This window comes from Arvicanthis niloticus, chromosome 6 (genome assembly GCF_011762505.2).
Source record: "Arvicanthis niloticus isolate mArvNil1 chromosome 6, mArvNil1.pat.X, whole genome shotgun sequence".
Taxonomy (NCBI): domain Eukaryota; kingdom Metazoa; phylum Chordata; class Mammalia; order Rodentia; family Muridae; genus Arvicanthis; species Arvicanthis niloticus.
The window spans coordinates 24,975,998-24,992,939 of NC_047663.1; the positions used below are offsets into that span (position 1 = coordinate 24,975,998).

Below are 16,942 nucleotides of genomic sequence, written 5' to 3' on the forward strand. Positions count from 1 at the left end.
CTGGGGGGGTGCGGAACCAGAGGCCACGCCTCCAGAAGATTTCCTCACGTCCCTGAGAGGACAGTCCGTAGAACTGCATCACTGGGCAGTTTCGATGTGTGACCATCACAGTACACTTACACTCTACAGTGCTGCACTTTACTACGCAGTGAGATCCGGGCAACCCACTTACAAACACTCCGATCCCGATCCCTCTCACAAACGGCCACAAGGCATCTCATGGCTACAGTCAGTAGGAAGAAGCATTGCATCAGGGTGCGACAAGGGGCTTATCTGACTGGCTGGCCCATTTCCCCTGTCCACACCGCTCAGCCCCAACACTCAGAGTCCCCCTCAGGAAACCTCCTTCTTTACCTGGATGTCACCCATCTCTCTCTCTCTCTCTCTCTCTCTCTCTCTCTCTCTCTCTCTTTTTCTCCCCCTCTCTCTCTTCTTTTTTGGTTTTTCGAGACAGGGTTTCTCTGTGTAGCCCTGGCTGTCCTGGAACTCACTCTGTAGACCAGGCTGGCCTCAAACTCAGAAATCCGCCTGCCTCTGCCTCCCAAGTGCTGGGATTAAAGGTGTGCGCCACCACTGCCTCACTACCTTTTCTTTTATTTCCACTTTTTTTTTAAGTTAATTAAGTCAGACATGGTGGCACAAGCCTTCAATTCCAGTACTCAGAAGCAGAGGCAAACAGATCTCTGTGAGTTCACAGCCTCACGGAGATGGAGCACGGATGGTGCTGAACTCTAACTTCCTGGTATCTGCCTCCTGAGTGCTGGGATTACAGGCATGCACCACCACCGCCCAGTTTATCCAGTACTGGGGGTTGAACCCAGGGCTTTGTGCACTTCAGACAAGCACTCTATCACTGATACACCACCAGCCCTCTTCTTGCTTTCTTTTAAATTTCAAGACAGTGTCTCAACTGAGTTGTCCAGGCCCTGAATTCTTGATCCTTTCAGTCTCTGCCGCCTGTATCATCCGGCCTAGCTCCCACGACAGCTCATTTGTTCTGCTTCCTCCTTCTGCCTCTACTCTTCCTAAGCCTGACTTCTCTCTAGGCCTCACATTCCCTAAAGGTTAAACAGGGAGATGGGAACAGTACCCGCTCTGATTAGCTGTTCCTCTCTTCTCCCTCCAGCTCTCTCCTGGGCAAACCATCATTGTCTCCTCATTGATAAGGAGAAGTCTGGGGAAGCACAGGGGTCTCTGCTCAGACATGGGGTTCTCCACTCAGAGGTGGGGTCTCCACTCAGAGTGGGGTTCCCAGCTTTCCAAAGGCTCTAAGGAGTGGAGAAAGCCCCTTGGTCACAGCAGTTCTCCAGCATGGCAGAAATGAACAAGAACACAGTGGTGGTTTGGGAGCCCAGTATAGACAGAAATCAAATTGGGTGAAAGAAAGAAACTGGGCTCCAGCCAGAAGGAATTCTGCCCTTCCTTGAAATGACACCCCGACTTGTCACTGGTCAGACCCCTAGTTTGTCCACTCACATGGCTCTGACATGTACCCCAGCCCACCACATTCCTGGGTCCCACAGGGCTCCTGCCCCATGTCCATGCCACAGAGGCCAGCAAGCCTTTTTGCCCAGTCTGCCCAAGCTCTCCTCTCAAGAATACAGGCTGAGCTTTGAAAGGGTCACTTCAAAGAGGGCCAGTCTATGGAGAACCTAGCCAAACCCAGGGCCAGCTCCTCCGCCAGATTCCTGGCAGCTGTCAACAAAGGCTCCACTGTTTCCCCGACCCCCAGATGCCCCCAAATGCACTGGGCATACGGCTTTCTTTCCCCAGCTCCACTCCTACGGCCAGGCCTCTGCTACATGAGAGCTGTGTTGGTGGACCAGGGAACTCGCCCCCTCCCTTGGCACTCAAATCCAGGATGAGCAGAGCCTCCAGGACCAGTGGCCCTAGTGCCTCTCTGCTCCTTGGTCACCCAGTCTTTCTGGTTCTATAATGGCCTCCTGCCTTCTCCAGACCACATCATATCACACAAGTCCTTCCAGGCTCCTTCCAGCATGTTCAGGAATATCTGGCCTCTGAAAAGCCACTTAGTCCCAACCATAAGTGGCCAGCTTCCAGTGCTCCTTCCAGATCAGGCTTCTGGCCACAGGCTCAGTCCCCAGTGTGCACACGTCAGGAAACAGTCCTTTTAACTGCTATGACACAGCCTAAATACCCAAGCAGTGCCCCCCAGGGGGTTCTGCACTGACCTTTAGTTCAGTGCCAGAATTATCACTAGTCCCCATTACTGTCTGCAGGGCTTAGATACCTCCAGCGATGGAGGCCTCACTACTTCCAGCACGCTCACTTCTCTTCAGATTACTCTGTCCATAAATGTCCATTTTGTTTGTTTATGGTGAGTTCTTATGTAGCCCAGGTTAGCCTCAAACACATTATGTAGCCAAGGATGACCTTGAATTTCTGATCTTCCTGCCTCCACCTCCCGAGGGCTGGGATTACAGGCCTGCACTACCGTGCTGGATCAATGCCATGTAAACCCAGGCCTTGTACGGCGAGGCAGGCCTCTGCCATTTGAGCTGTACCTCACTCCTCCGTTGGTCTGTTGTCTTGACGTTTTCATTTATTTGCTGTCTTGCTTGGTTTTGCTTGCTTTTAAAACAAGTGTTCCTTTGTAGCCTTTGACTGGTGGCAAGCCTCCTGCCTCCCACTACCGTTAGGTTAGGATTAGGGTTAGGATTATGTCTTACGTAGCCTCAAACACATTATATAGCCAAGGATGGTCTTGAACTTCTGATCCATAACTCTTTCGGGTTATGGAAGATGTGAGCTGCCACCCCCGGCTAGTGGGGGCAACTGAGCCAGGTGTGCTGGAGTCACAGCTCCAACAAGGCCTGTGTGCTCACTTCCACCCATTGATTGTCACTTGTCTAACAATGGCTGCCAATAGAGACTGGCCTGACTCCCCTCGCTCAGGCCTCTCAGGAAGGCTGAGGGATTGTATCTGAGGTTTCAAAAATAAGGGCCAAGGGCTAAGACATAGCTCAGTCACAGAGTGCTTGACTACCATGCGTAAGCTTCAAGCCTCAAGTCCACATGAAAGAAAAACTGGAGGCTGTGTCCAAAGCTACACGGTAGCAATGGAGTAGAGTTAGACAAGAGCTGACAGGAGAAGGCCCAACCCACCACACACGCCACCATCAGGTGCTCCAGACTCCCAAGGGCCTGAGGGACATACCAGGCCCAGGCCCCAGGCCCTCATCTCCCAGGGCCCATCTGCTGGGTCAGAAGGTAGAATGTCAAATATCTCACGGTTTGCAGGTTCCTAAGAGCAGATGAAGTTGTAGCCTGGGGGTGGGGGTGGGGAGGGGGGCTGACTGACTAATGCTAATTCAGACCAGGAAAAAAAAAAAAAAAAAAACAGAAAGGGTGACCCAACAGCCCAGGTATGTAAGAGTCAAAGGAAGCTGGAGATGTCCCTGGGCCCAAGGTTTAGAACAGATGTGGGCTGGAAACCCAACACCTGTTGCTTGAGAGATGAATAACTGATAACTGTGCAGCTGGATGAGAGGCCTGTAATCCCAGGACTGACACACAAAGGTGGACATTTAAGGCCTGACCCAGCTACAGAGTGAATTCAAGGCCAGCCTCTTTAACTTAGCAAGATCCTGTCTTAAAATAAAAAGTAAAGGGGCTGGAGAGATGGCTTGGTGGTTATGAATGCCAACTACCCTCCCAGAGGACCTAGGTTTGATTCCCAGCCTAGGTAGCCACATAGTGGCTCACAAACATCCCCAACCCCAGTCCAGAGGATCAGGGGCCCTCTTCTGGCCTCCACAGGCACCAAGCACACATGTGGTCCAGACACAGATGCAGACAAGACACCCATGCACATAAAATAATAAAGTAAATTAAAAGAAAAAATAAAAGTAAACACAGGCCAGGCATGTAGGTAGTGCCAAAACACTCGTTTCAAATGGACAAGGCTCCAGACTCAAACTTCAGTCCTCAGTCGGGGCTGGTGGTGCATGCCTTTAATCCCAGCATATGAGGCAGAGGCAGGGGGAGGAGGGCCGACAAGAAGAGCTGGACAAAGAGCCAGGTAGTAGAGTGCCAAGCCAGTGTAGGATATCAATCCTAAACTAAGGCCGCCTGAGCTAAGCACCTCAGGACTGGGATGGGATGCTGGCCTTGGATTCAGCCCACAGCCTTGCCTCAGAACTCTGGGAAATGAAAAGCCCAGTGAAAGAGGAGAAGCCAGGAACTTTAGGAGCAGTGGCACCTGGTAGTCTTGGAAGGCAGTGGTGACAGGAAGCCCTCAGAGACTTTTCCCTTCTTCCCTAGGTTTGGCTCTAGCACACTATGTGGACAGCACAGCCATACTCCCAGGCTGTCTTCCCAAGACCCTAACCCCGCCTACATGCAGAGGATGGGTGCAGGATCCTGTGGTTGTCATACATCGTCTCACCATTTATGAATCCAGTTAGTCAGTCAGTCAGTCAGTCAACAAACATGCTCTAGGTGCTGGCTGCGTGCCAGAATGTGTGGGTAACAAGACAGACATGACACTTTAGGCAGTTGGAATGAGGTTAAGAGCATGCTCAGAACCTTGGCTTTGCCTCTCACTGTGTGACCTTAGGAAGCCATGGAATCTCTTCGTGTCAGCTGGGATGCAATAACACACCTGCCCAGCATAGAGCACCCACCGTGAGCGTATTTCATATGATCTTCTCACCTTCTACTAACTCAAGTCTGACAGGGAGACTGACAAGTCCCCCATCCCAGTGCCCAGGAGAGAGCTAGGCCCAGGTCACCCGGGGATACCAGTGGGGGAGGCTTCTGGCTTACACTCTGCAAACATTTATGGAGGGCTGCCCTGTGCCAGGCACCGTGCCGGGAGCTGGGGACACAGATGAACAGGACACATTGTCCACTCATCTCTGCCACACCCCCAGGACCCAGTCTCAGAGACTAGCACTGGTTGGGTGTGGGGGAAACAGTGCCATGGACAGAATCCTGGGAGCCTGGACCTCAGAGGACCCAAGTCCTCACCTGCCACTCCCAGGCTGAGAAGCATGGTACATTCCAGCATCCTTTCCCCCTGTAGTGTGAGAAGCCGAACAAGATGGGCCCTTTCATTTTGACCACTCTGACAGGTCATGAACATGCCCCCTCCCAAAGGGCTTAAACTCGACCATATCCAAAGCCAAGGCCATCTGGGCCTGATGTCGCCCTGAGATGGTAGAGATGTTCTCCCGGCACAGCCTGGCACTGCCCTGCTGACATGCTGGCACAATTTCACGAGAAACAGGGGCCTAGATCTAAAGTCAGGCTGTTTGAAGGGCGGGGGGTGAGCATGGGGAGAGGCAGTGCCAGCTCCCACAGGCCCTATTCATGACAGAGTCGGGTGGCAGGGCAGGATAATTAAAACCAGGCTTTGTCTAAATCCCTGACAGAGCCAATCCTCACCTTTGAACCGCTGCAGCCAGCAAAGCAGGGCTGCTGCACCACTGGACAGAGAACGCCAAGGGACTACCACAGGCTGGAGGGCTGTGGTCAGCCTGGGGGTGGGGGAGGGAGGCTGAAGACCATGGAATGATGCCCTACCCACAAACACTGAGGGATACCTGAGGCTGTGAAACCCTGTGCCACCCTGACGACCTACAAAACAAGCAACCAAGTTCCAAACAGCAGGAGGATGGTTTGACTTGGATTCTCCTAAATGGGCACAGACTCAAGGGGGTGTGGCAGCAGCTGGACTGTGAGGGCCAGTCAACTCTAGAACCCGGTGTCCCCTTCCTTCCCTGCTTTGTTCTTTACTATTAGCTCACTATGCCTCAGTGTCCTCAACTGTAAAATGGGATGATGAAAGACAGTGCCCACCTTGAGGGGATACTCTGACAAATAAAAGAATGACAGATCCTGCCCCAGAGGAACTGCTATCAGACCTTAGCTATATCACAAGGAGGCTGAGACAGACAACGTCAGCCTGGACTACATAGTGAATAATTCTATCTCAATTAAAAAAAAAAAAAAACCTCTAGCACTAATGTATATGCTCATTTGAATATGTTTCATGCTCGCTGGATCTCTCTAGAGATCTGCATTGGAATCCGGCATCACAGGACTCCACCTACTGGAGGCAGGATCCCTGTCCCATGCAATACACTGCTCTGGGGTGCTGCACCTCACAAACCTGCCCCTGGAAGATTCTCCTCAATAGCCAGCCCTAATCCTTCACCCCACCACTTAGTTCAGTCACCAGCTCTGTCGTCTGTCTTTTATATTTATCCTCCTCCTCTTCCTCCTCCTCCTTCTCTTCCTCATCCTCATCCTCATCCTCATCCTCATCATCAACAGGTTTTCTCTGTCTGTAGCCCTGACTGTCCTGAAACTCCCTATGTAGACCAGGTTGGCCTAGAACTCAGACCTCTGCCTGCCAGTGCCTCTGCTTCTGCTGGGATTAAAGGCACCACCACACCCAGCTGTAGTCTGTCTTTTAACTTTACACAAGAAGTTTCAAAGTATCCTTGCAATGAGGGATGAAGCAACCCACTGCCCACTCCCACACTGCCCTGCTTTGTTCTGCCTCACCCTCCCTCACCCCCACTCCAAACTCTGCCAACAAACACCACTGCATCCTTTCACCATGAGTTCAGGGTTGCCCCAAGAGAAGATGGAGAAGGCCTCATCCATATTTCCCACATGAAAGGCTTGTTCCCCAGGTCCAGTGCCCTCAGCCGCATCTGGGAACCACGCACCCTGCCCCCACCCCAGCAGAACTCAAACTGTCTTCTTAAAAACATTCCCCCAAAACTTCCTTTTTATAATATTTATTTTTATTTTATGTGCACTGATGCTTTGCCTGAATGTGTCTGTGTGAGGGTGATGGGTCCTGTAGTTATAGATGGTTGTGAGCTGCCATGTGGGTGCTGGAAATTGAACCCAGGTCTTCTTGGAAGAGCAGTCAGTGCTCTCAACTGCTGAGCCATCTCTCCAGTGCTCCCCTCCCCCGACTTTATTTCTTGCCCTAACGAACACCAGAACTCAGGTTCCGGCCCAACAATATCACCATACCTTTAGGTCAGACCCTATCTATGAAATAGGCACTATCTGTAAACAGGCCAGGCATGGTGGTGTACACCTTTAATCCCAGCACTTGGGAGGCAGAGGCAGGTGAATCTCTTGAGTTGGAAGCAAGCCTGGTCTACAGAGTGAATTCCAGGACAGCCAGGGCTACACAGAGAAAGAAACCCTGTCTTGGAGAAAAAAAAAAAATAAAAAACAAAAAAACCCAAAACACACACACACACAAAACCACCTCACACACTTTGAGACCCTCCAATCTGGCACTGCATGGAGCCGAGCCGATCCACTGAGATAGGTACTGGAACTCTCAGAGTTCCCAGCCAACTGGGGGTGGATCCAACCACATGTGGGTAACTGGAGGAAGCCACCAGGGCTGGGGGGCCCTTGGGCCAAGTCTGCAGGCCAAATGACTAGTTTTGCAGTAGAGATTCAAATCTCCTGCTGTCAGCTTTGACCATTTTGAAAATGGGGTTGTTGCCTTGGCAGAGGGGAGAACCACGTGGGATCAAAGGCCACCCACCAGAAGCCCAGGGGGGTATGGGTGGAGGCAGTAAGGGGACAGAGATGAAGTATGCTCTTGGTTGGGGGGAGAATCCGAAGGACTCAAGCTTAATGACCTCCACTCCTAACCCCTGTCCATCCTGAATTTCAAGTTTATAATTAGGAAACACACTTTGACTGGAGGGAGGGGGAAAGAAGCCGACTGAGGGAGAACTTAATACATTCAGTTCAGACACCAGAGTCTCCTAAAGAGTTTACAAAGTACATGCCCGCTGGACCAACACCCTGAGGGCAGAAGCCTGTTGGAGACTCAAAAGAGGGAGTGGCTCAGTCCTGGTCTTGATCCTCAAACTGGACCCCAGGGAACGTCTTTTCCAAACTCAGGAAAACTATTGGCCAGACACTTTTCAGCCCTTCAGCTTACTCTGCCACTGTGAGCTGGGGAGTGGGGGGTGGGGGTGGGAGTGGGGGCTTAAACAGCACCGGCAGCTAGACTCCAAGGCAGGGGACTGACCCTGTTGGGAAGGTGAAGGCCCCTCCCAGCCTCAGCAGCTGGCAGATGAAAGAACCCAAGCAGAGCAGCCCAGCGCTGAGTAATGCCCCTGGCACCCCACTCCCAGACCCACCCACAGCCGAAGCGGACAGAGACGAGCGCCGGACAGGGCTGGGGTCCCAGTCCCGAGCCCTGAAGCCTACAACGCAGCTCCACCCGGAGCCAAGGACGTCCCGCCCCGGGACCCCTCCCCCACTCCCTGTGGCTCCAGCTGTGCGGGGGCCTCGCCAACGGAAAACGAAAACTTGGGCAGAGGAAACGGCGGCGGGCGCCCCGCCTGAAAATCCTGGACAAAAGGCGCGCGGGCCTCCCACCCCCGCTGCCTGGCCGCCCAGGGCCTGGCACCACCACCAGCTGTGTGGCCCCGGGCTCGGTAGCCCCGGGCCCGTCGGGGCCCCTGCGCGGCGCCTCCCTCCAAGCCCTTGCCTAGCGCAGCTGTTCTTCCAGCGGGACACCAAGCTCACACAGCAGTGCCCACCGACGGGGGCGCAGTGACCCCAGCCCGGACGTTGTCCCAGGTCCCGCCCAGCTGACCCAGGCCCTGGTCAGCCCTCACCTGGGGAGGCCGGGGTTCCGGACGCGGCGGGATCCCGACCAGGCAGAAAGCGACTCCATTCATCGGGCCGCAGTGGAGGCTCTGCGGCCAGGGCACTGTTGGGGGCACGGGCTAGAGCCCAGGGGGCGGGGACTGGGAACAGAGAGGCGGGGCCGAAGGGGGCGTGCTCTCATAGCTCCGCCCCCAGGCCCGCCCCGCCCGTAGAAGCCAAACTCCAGACCGGGCGCTCCCCACGCTCGCCACAGAAAAGTAAAGGGAATGGAGACAGGGGTCGACGCGGACCATGGAGCCATGGGTCAGAACCGAGCCTGACCCAGAGATAAGTTCTCAGGGGAAGCTTCGGGAGAGGACCTCCAAGGGACCTGCCCAGATAGAAGTTGATCGGTGAGCACGAAAGAGGATGAGGGCACCGAACCCAGTAAATAGCACAGGGAAAGGCAGCCAGAAATGGACAGAAACGGACCCAGAGGTCCAGAAAGCCTGTGAGGTCAATCGTGACCTCATTTTAGACAGGGAAAAAATGGACAAAGCTTGGTGGAAGTACTGTGGAACACCGGTTTTCAACCTTTTGGGGATCGAACGACCCTTTCTCAGGGGTTTACACTATGATATTTACACTACGATTCATAACAGTAGCAAAATTACAGTTATCAAGTAGCAACTAAGCCGGGCAGTGGTGGAACATACTTTTAATCCCAGCACTTGTGAGGCAGAGGCAGACAGATCTCTGTGTTTGAGGCCAGCCTGGTCTACAGAGTTCCAAGCCAGCCAGGGCTGTTACAGAGAGAAACCATGTCTCAAAAGTGGGGGGGGGGAGTAGCAACGAAAATAACTTTATGGTTGGAGTTAAGCACAACGTGAAGAACTGTATTAGAGGATTGAAGCCTCAGGAAGGTAGAGAACCATTGACCTTAGAAAGTCATGAAACTTGAGGTACAATAGATATGGTTTGGGGTGTGCCCCATCTAGAAAAGACCCCTCCCAGGAAGAATCTTGGGCAGGATCCCACAGTGGCAGCCGAGTGAAGGTTAGAAGGAAGGTCTGACAGAAACTGCAGACTTTCAGTGCCTGTCACAGTGAGGACTATGGTTCAGACCTCAGACCTCTGGTTCTGCAAAGATCTGTTCCACTAAGACAGCGTTAGGAAGAAACACCCCCCACCCCTCACCAGCCTTCCTGCTTCACTGGGAGCTAGTCCTAAAGAGACATTCTGGCCGAGCCTGACACTCACTTCACAGTCCTCCAACAGAAAGCACCCAGCCCTGTTCTCCTGGCTCACCCCCCCCCCCCCAGTCCTTCATGGAGCTGGGAAGTTCTTTTTGTTATCTAACTCTCGTTCTTCCTTTTTCTCCATCCAATGTTGATTTCTTCCTAAACCTTTTACAGGATTGTTTGTTTGTTTGGGGTCTTTCTTCTTTTATAGAATATGTAGACTTGGTTGGCCTGGAACTCACTATGTAAATGGAGCTGACTTCCAACTCACAGAAACCCACCTGCCTCTGTCTCCCTAGTGCTGAGGTTAAAGGGATGAAGTTTGGGATTTTCTTTGGCATGCCCTGGTTTGATGTTTTTGAGACAGGGCGCTGCAGAGTGACCTTGAGCCTCATCCCTCTGCCTCAGTTTCCTGACTATTGGGACAATAATCATGAGCCACCACACCTGGCTCCTTCTTGCAGTTTTAAAGACTTTCTTATTCCTTGCCCCAGATTATGAGATGGGGAAGAAGCAGATACCCTCAAGAAATAGTGATTGACTTTTCAGAGGAGGCAGGCAAAGCATAAAGGCTAGCCCCGTGAGCCAGAAGAACACATAAGGATGCTTGTTTTAACACCACCATCAGGACCGACCCAAGTCCCCAGGCCTTGTTCAGGCTCAGGAGTACAGGCCGTGGGAAGGGGACATCATCAGTCAGGTCACCCCTACTCCTGAGAGCCTGAAGGCTCACTGCCAAGCTCACACTGTATGCCTTATTCTGAGTCTCTTGCACTTAAAAGGATTCTCTTAGAAAGACTTCTCTAACTTCTTTCATCCCAAGATCTGAAGCCAGAATTACCCCTCTACTAAGAAGTTCCTCCTACCACCTAACTGTAATCGTTACAATGCCTGGATCTTCTCCATCTCAACACAGGCACCAGTTCCTGTCCTCTGCCTGTAGCTCCAGAGTTCCAAGGCATAGTTGCTGCCCTGGCACAGGGTCCTCTCCTCCCAGAACAAAGGACTGTCTCTACAAAGAGAGCTGATTTGAGCTGAGACTGTGGGGGCAGGGAGGAGGGTGGTGGCCCCTGGGGTGCCCCTGGCTCACTTTTTCCAGAGCCTGATGCCCTCAGACCCTACAGGAGGCAGTAAGAGGAAGTGAGCTCACGCTGACCGGCAGCCGATTCCTCCCTCCACAATGCATGCACGAACCTCCTCCACCCCTCCCACTTCCCAGAAAGGGTACTCTCCACCCTGCGGCCACTCCTACCTCTTCCTGCACCTTGTCCTGCACCCCCCCACACACACCGGTCATTCCTATCCATCTCCTCTGACCTTCTTCCCCTGATACACCCCCCAACCCCATCTATTCCAGCTAACCAGCTCCTGACTGCACGTTCTTCCATCTGCCCCAAGAGCCATTTTCTTCCTTGTATGTCCTGTGGGGTTTGGGACAAGGGTGCTCCCACTGAGTGGATGATGGTTTTCCTGGGAATCCTCTTTATACTCATCTATCTAAACCCCTCCACCAGCCCAGTTACCACCTCTGTTGACTCAGTCCTACCCCAGGGGGCAAGGGACCTGCAAGGCTGTGGCAGGTGGCACTGGGGATACTGTAGAGATTGGGCCCTGCTCCTTCCCTTCAGTGGCTTGGTCATCCTTAACCATGATTCCACGGTGAGCTGCCCCCAGCTCTGTGGGGTTTTGAGACTGAACTGACCTGGATGAGGAGAATGGAGAGAGAGGCAGGCTGGGGAGAAGGTTCCCCATGGACAAAGGCTGGCCGGGAGGGCTCCGGTGGTGTGTGGGCAGGAAGTGTGGAGGGATGAGGAAGGAAACAGGAGGATGTGAGAGACTGGGCTCAGGCACTTAGGTTTTGGCCTGGCCTGGCAGAAACTTGAGGTAACAGTGTACTGTGTTCTCTCTGGCACACAGTGAAGACAGGAACTGAAGAAGGTAAGAACGGAGGTTAGGGATGGGGTTGGGATTTAGCAGAATAAGGGGCAGAGAGCAACAAATATCAGAGGCTTTGGGATTTGGTAACCTACTAGGTGAAGGGGGAGGGAGACGGAAGATTCTAGAACAACTTAAAGGCTTAGACTAGTAGACCATTTCGGGGGATGTTCTCAGGAGAGTGACCAGACCAGGCACCAAATCCTGAGTCAATGCTTTAGTTAGCACTTAGGAAGGCCTTGCCGTGTAGAGCACTTACTGTTTTGTTTGGTGAATAAGGAAACTAGGGTTCAACCAACTTAAATACATTGGTGAGCCGGGCGGTGGTGGCGCACGCCTTTAATCCCAGCACTTGGGAGGCAGAGGCAGGCGGATTTCTGAGTTCGAGGCCAGCCTGGTCTACCGAGTGAGTTCCAGGACAGCCAAGGCTACACAGAGAAACCCTGTCTCGAAAAACCAAAAATAAATAAATAAATAAGTACATACATACATACATTGGTGATTTTTTTTTTGTTTGTTTTGTGGGTGGTGAGTGTGTATACTGTGTCTGTGTGTGTGCATGCGTGTTTCCTGAGGCAGGGTCTCTCACTGAACCCAGAACCCTGGAGACCCTCCCGCCTGTATTCCCCTAGCACTTGGATTACAGATGTAAGCTGCTGCGCCCAGCTGTACCGAGATCCCATGAGCACTGGGGATCTGAATTCACGACCCCACATGTGCGTGGCAAGCACTTAACTGAGTCACCTCCCCAGAATCCTTTTGCAATCCCTTTACTTTGCCTTTGCTTTTTAGTTTTCAGACAGGTCCTCAGCCGATAAGCTTAGTGCGCCCTGGAGCTCATTAAGATAGCCGATGCTACCCTTGAACTCACAATCCACTTGCTAAAGCTTCTCAAGTATAATATCAGATTATAGCCATGCCCTGACATCTAAGTAAGTATCTTATGCTAACCCACACAGGATTTGAACCCAGGCATTTGGGCTCCAGAGTCTATATACTTAACCCACTCTTGGTGGAATATTTACTGGCTGCTTAAACCCTGGGTCTGGTCCCTCTCTGGAAGGCAGGCTTGAGTTAGAGTCTTGACTGTGGAAGTCTAGCGAGACAGGGAAGCAGCTCAAGAGTCCCTAGAGAGAAAAAGGAATGAGGTGACAGTGCAGGACAGTACCTGCAGGAACACCAGCCTTTAGGGACAGACAGAAGAGAAATACAGGAAAGTGGCATCCTGTGGGTCAGAGACAATTCTTTGTAAGTTACTGGGAGCCAATGGAGGTCAAACTGTGCAGACAGGCAGAGCTGCAAGGAGAGGGTGAAGCTGAGCAGGGAGGTGATAGGGTGGGGTGGGGAGCAGGGCAGGCTACTTGACAATCCAAGTGTGCCTTGGGCATGGCAGGCAGCTGTTTGAGTGGGAAGATGAGATGGCTCAAATGACAACAGGTACATGAGAAGGCATGGAGACAGGAATCCTGAGCCAGGCCTGTGATCTCAGCACTTGGGAAGCTGAGGCAGGAGGATCACAAGTCAGAAGTCATAGTAGTCTAGGCAGCAAGTCTGAGCATAGCCTGGGCTACATAATGAGATCCTGCCTCAAAAAAAAAAAAAAAAAAAAGTTGAGGGGGAGGGGCTGGAGAGATGGCTGGACGGTTAAAAAGCATCTGCTGCTTCAGGAAAACGTTCACCCACTGAAAATGAAAATAAACAGCAGGTACAATGGTGTACGCTTTAAATCTCAGCACTCAGGAGGCAGAGGCAGGGGGAATCTCTGTGAGTTTGAAGCCAGTCTGATCTACAGATGGAGTTCCAGGTCAGCCAGGGCTACACAGTGAGACCCTATCTCAATAAGTAAATAAACAAATCTTTAGAACATGTATTTTAAGGGTGGCTGGAGAGATGTGTCAGCAGCTCTTACAGAGGATCCAGGTTCAGTTCCAAGCACCCATGGCAGCTTACACCCATTACAAGTACAGTTCAAGGGGATCTGACGTACTTTTCTGATCTCCACAGGGACCAGGCACATATGTAATGAGTGCACAGACGCCGGGCAGTGGTGGCACACGCCTTTAATCCCAGCACTTGGGAGGCAGAGGCAGGCGGATTTCTGAGTTCGAGGCCAGCCTGGTCTACAGAGTGAGTTCCAGGACAGCCAGGGCTACACAGAGAAACCCTGTCTTGAAAAACCAAAAAAAAAAAAAAAAAAAAAAAAAAAAAAAAAAAAAAGAGTACACAGACAGGCGTGCAGACAAAACACCCATATGCATGTAATAAATATATCTTTAAAACAGTGTTGTTGTGGTTTTAAATATAGGACCAAGCAAAATGGTGCAACTGGTTAAGTCACTTGCCACCAAAGCTAATGCCCGAGTTTAATCTACAGAATTCTTACGGCGAAAATCAAGAGCAAACTTGTCTTTTGCTTGTTTGGGTTTTTTGTTTTGTTTTGTTTTGTTTTTTTGTTTTTTGTTTTTTTTGTTTTTTGGTTTTTCGAGACAGGGTTTCTCTGTGTAGCCCTGGCTGTCCTGGAACTCACTCTGTAGACCAGGCTGGCCTCGAACTCAGAAATCCGCCTGCCTCTGCCTCCCAAGTGCTGGGATTAAAGTCGTGCGCCACTACTACCCAGCAAACTTGTCTTTTGACTTCCATACGCACACAGAGGCAGATATACATGCCCGTGTGCACAAATACACACACACACACAAATCAATCAACAAATGTTTTTGTTAAGAAAGCGACAACGTTGGAAGGCTGGGGAGATGGCTCAGTGGTTAGAGCACTGGCTGCTCTTCCAGAGGTCCTGAGTTCAATTCCCAGCATCCATGTGGTGACTCACAACCATCTGTAACTCCAGCTCCTGGAGACTGAATGGCCTCTTCTGGTGTCCACTGGCACCATGCACACACATAGTGCCATATGCAGGCAAAACACCCACTCATATACAATATAATTAAAAAAATAAACCAAGCATTTGAAAACAGAGGCCTGGGAAAGACTGAAGGCACACAGGTGGAGACTGAGCGGATGGAGGAAAAGCAGTTCAGAGCTGCACAGAGACCAGGAGGACAGCTCAGGGCTGGCCATAGTGCTGACTCCTGGGGTTGGGGTTGGGCCTGTGTTGGCAGGGAGCCCTGAGATGAGATGCCCTCTCATCAGGCAGCCGTCTGGCTTAGAGGACTGGCACATTCTCTGAACTTCCACTTTACCCTTTAACATGAATCAGTAAGGCCTTCTCTCTCTGGCTGTGAGTGAGAGAGGGAGGGAGGCTCCCATTCAGTGACAGGCTTGGAGAACCCTGGAGCTGTTAGGAAAACATCCCACTCAGCTGCAACTTCACTTTCAACAAAGCCTAAATTCTGTGTCAAATCCCAGCACTTGGGAGGCAGAAGCTGTCTGATCTCTGTGAGTTCTGAGCCATCATGTCTACATTGCTTGCTCCAGGCTAGCCTGGTCTACATAGCTCATTCCAGGCCCATCCTGCAGAATACCCTGATTGAGTCAAACAGCGCAGATTCCAGATCGATTCTCCCTAGGTTGAGGGCTTCAAATTGTACCCCACTGCCATAGATGACAGGATCATATAACATCACCCCAGGATAGGGTCAGAGTTCAAAAGCTGAACTACAACAGCGGAGTACGTACCTCAGTTGGTAGAAGAGTGTTCCCCTAACACACATCAACTCCTGTATTCCCTCTGTGTAAGTTGGGCATGGTAGTGCATATCTATAATCCCAGGTCTGCGGAAGTGGAGGGAGGAGGATCAGAAGTTTAAGGTCATCTCCAGCTGTATATAGAGTTCTAGGCTAGCCTGGGCTACATGAGACATAACAAGACTGTGTCTCAAAAAAAAATTAAGAAGCTGTCTCTCAAGTTACCATATGTTGGGAACTGTCTGTAAAATGGTTATGGGACGGACCAAAGGGCGGTGAACTTGGCCTCTGCAGCGGTCTTTCCAATATAGGAAAACGACTGCCCCCTGGTGGAGAAAGAAAGAAAGGCACGGCTAGATGGGAAAGCAAGTCTTGGCGCCGCCCCTGGCTTTCAGCTCTTTGATGCTCTGAAGTCTCTCAAAGGAAACACTGCCACGGCCCCCACCTGCCAGTTTGCATCTCCAAAGCACATGGGGTGGCATGTGATGGAAGGGTGGGGACAGTTTGATTAAACAGAAGATGTGCTCTCTCAAGGAACCCTTATTTCAGGGAGGGTAATGGACCCACAATGGATGTTTTAGGATGGTGCTGAAATAGAGGGGCAAACAGTCCTGAGCAAAACAAGAGTGAGGCTGGGTACCAAGAAGAGAGGCAATGGCCTCGGGTAAACTTAGCCCCTTGAAGGCCTTTGGCAAAAGGCAGAGGGAGGAGTGAAGAGGTGGGACACAGGCCCTGGCAAACCCACGTACCCACTCAGCAAACTTACAAGCTTTTGTTTGGTTGTTTGTATGGTTGGTTTTATTTCTTGGGACAGTCTCACCATGTACCCTTGGCTAGCCTGGAGCTTGCTATATAGACTAGGGGGTGACCTCGAACTGACAGAGAACAGTCTGCGGTTGCCTCCCGAGTGCTGGGATTAAGGGCAAGGGACATCACAAAGTATTTTTAAAGGGGTCAGTGGGGATATTATTCATTCAAAAAGATGTCAGCCCCCAGATCCCTTGATCCCTGCTCCCAGAAATCCCAGAGAACACACCTTGGGAAGGAAGCTGAAGACCTTTGGCTAGGTTGGGGCCAAAGGCATTAGGGAGTTGCCAAACAGCTGGGGACCTTAGCCCAGCAACCCTGGATAGCAAAGACTTGGGGCAGGAGGCTGCAGTTTTCCTGGGTTGGGAGTAGTCACATGGAACCTGGGCTCACACAGCAGGAAGTGATTACCTGCTCCATCAGAACTGCTTGCCTGCTAGGAAAACTTATGAGGTGGCACAGAGAGATGAGGCCTCTGGATGGGACTCTGCCCTACAGTAGGATCCTAACTGTATGTCATAGGCCAGTGAAGCTCCTGGGCCATGGACTGAGTGACTGAACACACCCACTATGCTAAACAGTGGCTCCCAAAGGTCATGGTACCTGCTGACAGGGCTTTGGAACACCAGGATGGAGGGAAAGGGATTGAACTGTGCCAAGTGCCGGTGACGTCCGACGGCCTTTCCATTTAATTTCACTTAAGCCCCT

The 16,942-nt window shown here is 51.7% G+C and overlaps 1 protein-coding gene across 4 annotated transcripts in view; it reads right to left on the bottom strand.

The window, feature by feature from the left end:
* The window catches only part of Arhgap23 (Rho GTPase activating protein 23), a 99,510-nt gene that overhangs the window by 79,805 nt on the left and 2,763 nt on the right, over window positions 1-16,942 (bottom strand). For 3 of the 4 annotated variants that reach the window (XM_076935879.1, XM_034504980.2, XM_076935876.1), the window contains exon 1: window positions 8,640-8,753. The exons of the other annotated variant lie outside the window; for it this stretch is intronic. In XM_076935879.1, the coding sequence (XP_076791994.1) occupies window positions 8,640-8,702 (63 nt within the window). In that variant the 5' untranslated portion in view covers window positions 8,703-8,753. Of the gene's footprint in view, window positions 1-8,639; window positions 8,754-16,942 lie in introns of those variants that run through there. 4 annotated transcript variants of the gene reach the window in all.